Source organism: Ammodytes marinus, assembly GCF_949987685.1.
Source record: "Ammodytes marinus genome assembly, chromosome: 4".
Taxonomy (NCBI): domain Eukaryota; kingdom Metazoa; phylum Chordata; class Actinopteri; order Uranoscopiformes; family Ammodytidae; genus Ammodytes; species Ammodytes marinus.
In genome coordinates this window covers 10,833,071-10,838,009 of record NC_137233.1, presented here as the reverse complement: position 1 = coordinate 10,838,009, position 4,939 = coordinate 10,833,071, and the positions used below count along the sequence as shown (strand labels likewise).

At 45.8% G+C, this 4,939-nt stretch overlaps 1 protein-coding gene across 1 annotated transcript; it reads right to left on the bottom strand.

Moving 5' to 3' along the window:
• Window positions 1-947: 947 nt before the first annotated feature.
• LOC307249530 (potassium voltage-gated channel subfamily A member 2) lies at window positions 948-2,438 on the bottom strand (the record flags this gene model as incomplete). Its single annotated transcript, XM_080026292.1, has 1 exon — window positions 948-2,438. One exon carries the CDS (start codon window positions 2,436-2,438, stop codon window positions 948-950), a length of 1,491 nt encoding a protein of 496 aa, XP_079882418.1.
• Window positions 2,439-4,939: the final 2,501 nt, after the last annotated feature.

Below are 4,939 nucleotides of genomic sequence, written 5' to 3'. Positions count from 1 at the left end.
AGTTAACCTGTCTATCTATATGAATAAGAACTGTATGTGTGAAACTGTGAAAGACAAACAAAACAAGAAACATTCAAGTTGTCCTCGAAGCTCTGCAGTAAGACATGTTTTGGGTGAATGGAAGGGGCAAAGCTTGCATTGCAATACAAACAGTACATGTAAGACCAAAGCAGTGAAAAGTCAAGGCCATTCTCAGTCATTCATCAGATACTGATGCCTGCTGGGAAACAAAAAGGTGTCGAACCATAAGCTTAGCGCCAATGGCTGTCATTCATCCTTAAAATAACGTGGGTTGCTTTACCACCAACCTCGTCACTATTCACTCACAGGCCGCATCAGCACATGAGTGGGCTTGTTTATGCTCACACATCCTCTCATTTCTTAACAGTGTAGCATATGACAGTTTTGTTTCATTGGCTCCAGGAAGCAGCATATGTGACGCACAAGTAGGGCTCTTCAGCAAGCGCATGGCACAGCAGTGTGCCTTGGGATATGAGGGACCAGGGGACAGGGAACTAAAGCAGGGCTTGTGTGTTGGGTTGCTTTTTTTTCTTTTTGAAAGCAATAACTAATTTTTTTTCTTGCTGTGTTTCTCCCTTTTATATTTTCTCTTTGTGCACTACTGTTGTGAGCAGGGAATTTTTAGACGTTATTATCATTATTACTATTAGATATTTTTTCTTTTCAAACAACCACACAGACAAAGCCAATTCCATGCAAAGATAGAAATTCCACTCTGCTTGAAAGCTGTGAAGTGTGAAGATAGGATGATCGTGAAGTAAGCGGATGGTCTTTTGTTATTTTTTCACTGTCTGTTATCATCATCAACATCCTGTATTCTATTGCCTTGTATTTTCCAGCACAGGGGCGGGACACTTTTACACTAGTCCCGTCCAGTTGCTCAGTTCCACATGTCCCGCTGCGACGTGGAAGAAATCTGCAGATGACTACACGTCTGTGAGCATTTTGGTGATGTTTACATAGTTTGTGTTGGCCAGCGTACAGTTGGCCGTCTTGAGGTTCTCCTCCGGAAGGTCCTCGGTGCTGTTGTTCACAGCCTCCTGGATCTCCATATAGTCCGATTTACTGACGAGGGAGCCGCTCTGGCTCTTCTTCAGCTCCTCGGCTGAATCGGTTTTGGCCACGTTGACCTGCAGGTACTGTGCCTGCTCCTCACCTTCAGTCTCACGGTGATAGAAGTAGTTGAAATTGGACACAATGACAGGCACTGGCAAGGCAATGGTCAGCACACCTGCAATGGCACAGAGGGAGCCCACGATCTTGCCGCCAATCGTAGTTGGGACCATGTCACCATAGCCGACTGTTGTCATCGAAACCACCGCCCACCAAAAGGCATCTGGGATGCTTTCGAACTGTGACTCGGGCTCGTCTGCTTCTGCAAAGTACACAGCGCTCGAGAAAAGGATGACCCCGATGAAGAGGAAGAAAATGAGCAGGCCGAGCTCTCTCATGCTGGCTTTCAGGGTCTGACCCAAAATCTGAAGCCCTTTGGAGTGACGGGAGAGCTTGAAAATTCTGAAGACTCGCACCAAGCGGATGACCCTGAGAATGGCTAAAGACATGGCTGGCTGACCCGCGTCAACATCCTCTGGCCTGTCTGCTAGCTCTGTGCCAAGAGTGATGAAGTAAGGGATGATAGCAACAACATCAATAATGTTCATTATATTACCAAAAAAGCCTGCTTTGCTGGGGCAGGCAAAGAAGCGCACTAGAAACTCAAAGGAGAACCATATAATGCAGAGGGTCTCCAGGATGAAGAAGGGGTCAGTGAAGTATGTGTTTCTATAGGTAATGACTGTGGTGTTCAGCTCAACTGAAAAGAATGATGAGACAGGCTGGTACTGATCTTCCTCATCGTTGCGGAAAATGGGGAGGGTCTCCAAGCAGAAACTGACTATAGATATCAGGATGACCATGACAGAGATGATGGCAATAATCCTAGCAGGACCTGAACTTTCTGGGTACTCAAACAGCAGCCACACCTGTCTCTGAAACTCATTATCGGGAAGGGGCCGCTCCTCCTCCTTGACAAAACCCTCGTCTTCTCTGAAGATCTCGATGGCCTCGTCGCCTAGCTCGTAGAAGCGAATCTCCTCTGAGAAAATGTCAAGGGTGACGCTGACCGGCCTTCTTAGCCGCCCCCCTGACTGATAAAAATACAATATGGCGTCAAAGCTGGGTCTGTTCCTGTCGAAAAAGTACTCATTCCTCAGCGGGTCAAAGTAGCGCATCCTCTTTTTGGGGTCCCCAAGTAGCGTCTCTGGGAACTGTGAGAGGGTTTTGAGTTGAGTCTCAAAGCGCAACCCTGAGATGTTGATGACCACTCTCTCACAACACTCATGGTCGGCCTCCGGGTCGTAGTCCTGCGGGTGTGTGTGTGCTGCCTCGTCAGAGGGGTCGACCGTGGCAACAGTCATTCTGCGGGGAGAGGAATCCTGCACTGTTCAGTGAGTGTGGGTCCTGCAGCCTGGAGAACTGCAGGCAGGGACCAGGAGAGGGAGGGGGCTCAACGCCGTACAGACCGGACGGCCACAGGATGTCAGCTAGCATCTGACTGCATGTAGACAGAGAGAGCAGAGACAGACAACAAGGTCAGGTTAACCTGAAACATGATTCAGCACTCAATACTTCTGACATTTATTACAGAGATGTCAAGACTAAGTTAAAGCTTAAAGAGCAAACACCTGAAAAATGGTGAAAATTAAGCCCCCCTCTCAAACAATGCCATAAGATCAATTATGATTTGTGTAAAGTTATATTGACATGAGAGGGCAGTCGATACAGAAATAAATCAGCTCATGGAAACTTGAAGCTGGCACTCCTGACTTGGGAAAATTAATATGCAAATAAACTATCTGCACTGCATATAAATGTCTTCAATGCAGATACATTTGAGGGCTAACTGGCGTATAACCTAACAGACGCTCATAAATTAGGAACTGACCTGCTGCTATTAACAATATGCAGTGAAATGATAAGGATTACCTTTTGCAGTGAAGCCATGCATGAATATGGCAATGCAGCAGGCAGGCATCAAATTCATCAACACAGCATCCTGTCTAGAATATCATAGAAGACCTCTGCAGTCCAAACATAAATGTATGAGACGCTTTTAAAGATTTACTGCTGTACCCAGAAAAACAAACGCCTCATATTCATCGACTTCAGCTTAGTTGTGTTGGAGCATTTTTTGCTTCGAAATGGTGCCTGTCTCTGAAATATTCAAAAACATCTGTAAATAATTTATACGCAGAAGAAAATAGGTTCCAAGAGAAGAAAAAACTGTATCTTGTCTGCAACATCTCCACTCACAGTGGGAGCACGGTTTTACTCAATCAAATCCTTATCAAACAATGTTATAACTGCAGGTGTATTCCCCTTTATCACGTTTCCAACTGAAGTGCAAAACACTGCATCAAATAAAAAGAAAAAAGCCAAGACTTTATAACATAGGCTACATCATCGCCATCACAGAGGTAAACCTAGGCTGTGTGTTAATACATACCTGAAGACATGAGTTGGTGCTCCTGCTGGACACTGGTGTCAGGGAGTGGAATAACCAGCTGCGACAAATCGAGCCTTCTGTTTTCAGAGCGTGATGATATGTAAAAATGTAATAAAAATTAATTTCCAATACGGGCGGTCGATGAAATTCACCTCATGTTGACTGCAGCATCCTCGCCGTGTACACCGGCTACAGTATATGTGCGGGTGTGTCCTCGCTTTCCCCCTCCCAGACTCCTCTCCTCCGGTTTGCCTGCCGTGGGATGGCGATTGGCAAAAGGAGAGGGAGGAGGGAACCGATCAAAGGAGGTGCTGGTGCTTCCGTTAATAACCAAAGGTGCTGGGATCAGCAAAATGATTCTGCTTTCGCTTTTCCCCTCCACGCCATGTGTGACTGTGCGACGAGCGTTGGCTGCAGACAGACAGCCGCAAAGGTAAACGGGTCCTGAGGAGGCGCTCAGAGAAGAGAACATCTGCAAAGGGAGACAACAAGCAGGGCGTGGAGGAGGAGAGCAGCTTAGTTGAAAATAAAGAAATAATCATTTTAGAGCAAAGATTTAAAAATTAGACGCGCTTTGGATTATGTGCATCTATTATGATGTGTGTGTTTTTTTTAGATATAGCATAGGCTATATATTTCAGTACGTGAATAAATTAATTCAGCCATGCGTCATCCAACCAATTTAGATTCGTGTATCCACGTAAAACAACACCTCGAGAAGAATCCAATGTACGAGCTACATACATGCGCAGCAGTCAATTAGAAGTCTGATAGTAGCCGACATGGTGAGCAAAGCAGCATCTTCAGGTCAGACACTGACTTGAGATGACGCGCATGAGAGAATCGCCCTTTGAAGTGAGCTATAGGAGATTAGACACTTAACACAAGTCCCCACTCCCACATAAGCATAACGCGGCCTGTATTGGTCCTTTGTGATGGTCTCAGCTCGGCAAGGGGCGAGGTGTTTGTTTATTTGTGTATTTAGATGAAAGAGATATTTCTGGGTGAAATATGTGTGCAGTCAGCATTGGCTGGCGGGCTGGGCGAGTATAGCCTTTATAAGACGTAGTCAAACCTGCATTCGAGCATAGCTATGCATACCAAGAGACGCGCTGCTGGTGATGGAGAAGGAAAAGGCGCCCTCCTGTATAGCACCACTCCTTACCTTATCTGCAGTGTGGGCAATTTAAAGGGATAGTAGTCTCCAGCATTGTTCAGCTGCATTGCTGTGGGTCAGTTGGTTTCACTTGCTCTGTCAAATGTTTAGTCCTATGTGCATGTATCACAGCCTTTTGTCTTATTTTGGCAGTCATAGGGACCAACATGAGCTGACAAGAACAGGAACCAGTGGCATTACTGTGACACTACTAGATTAGACTGCATCTGTTATTTAGGAAAAACAGGTCATTATGT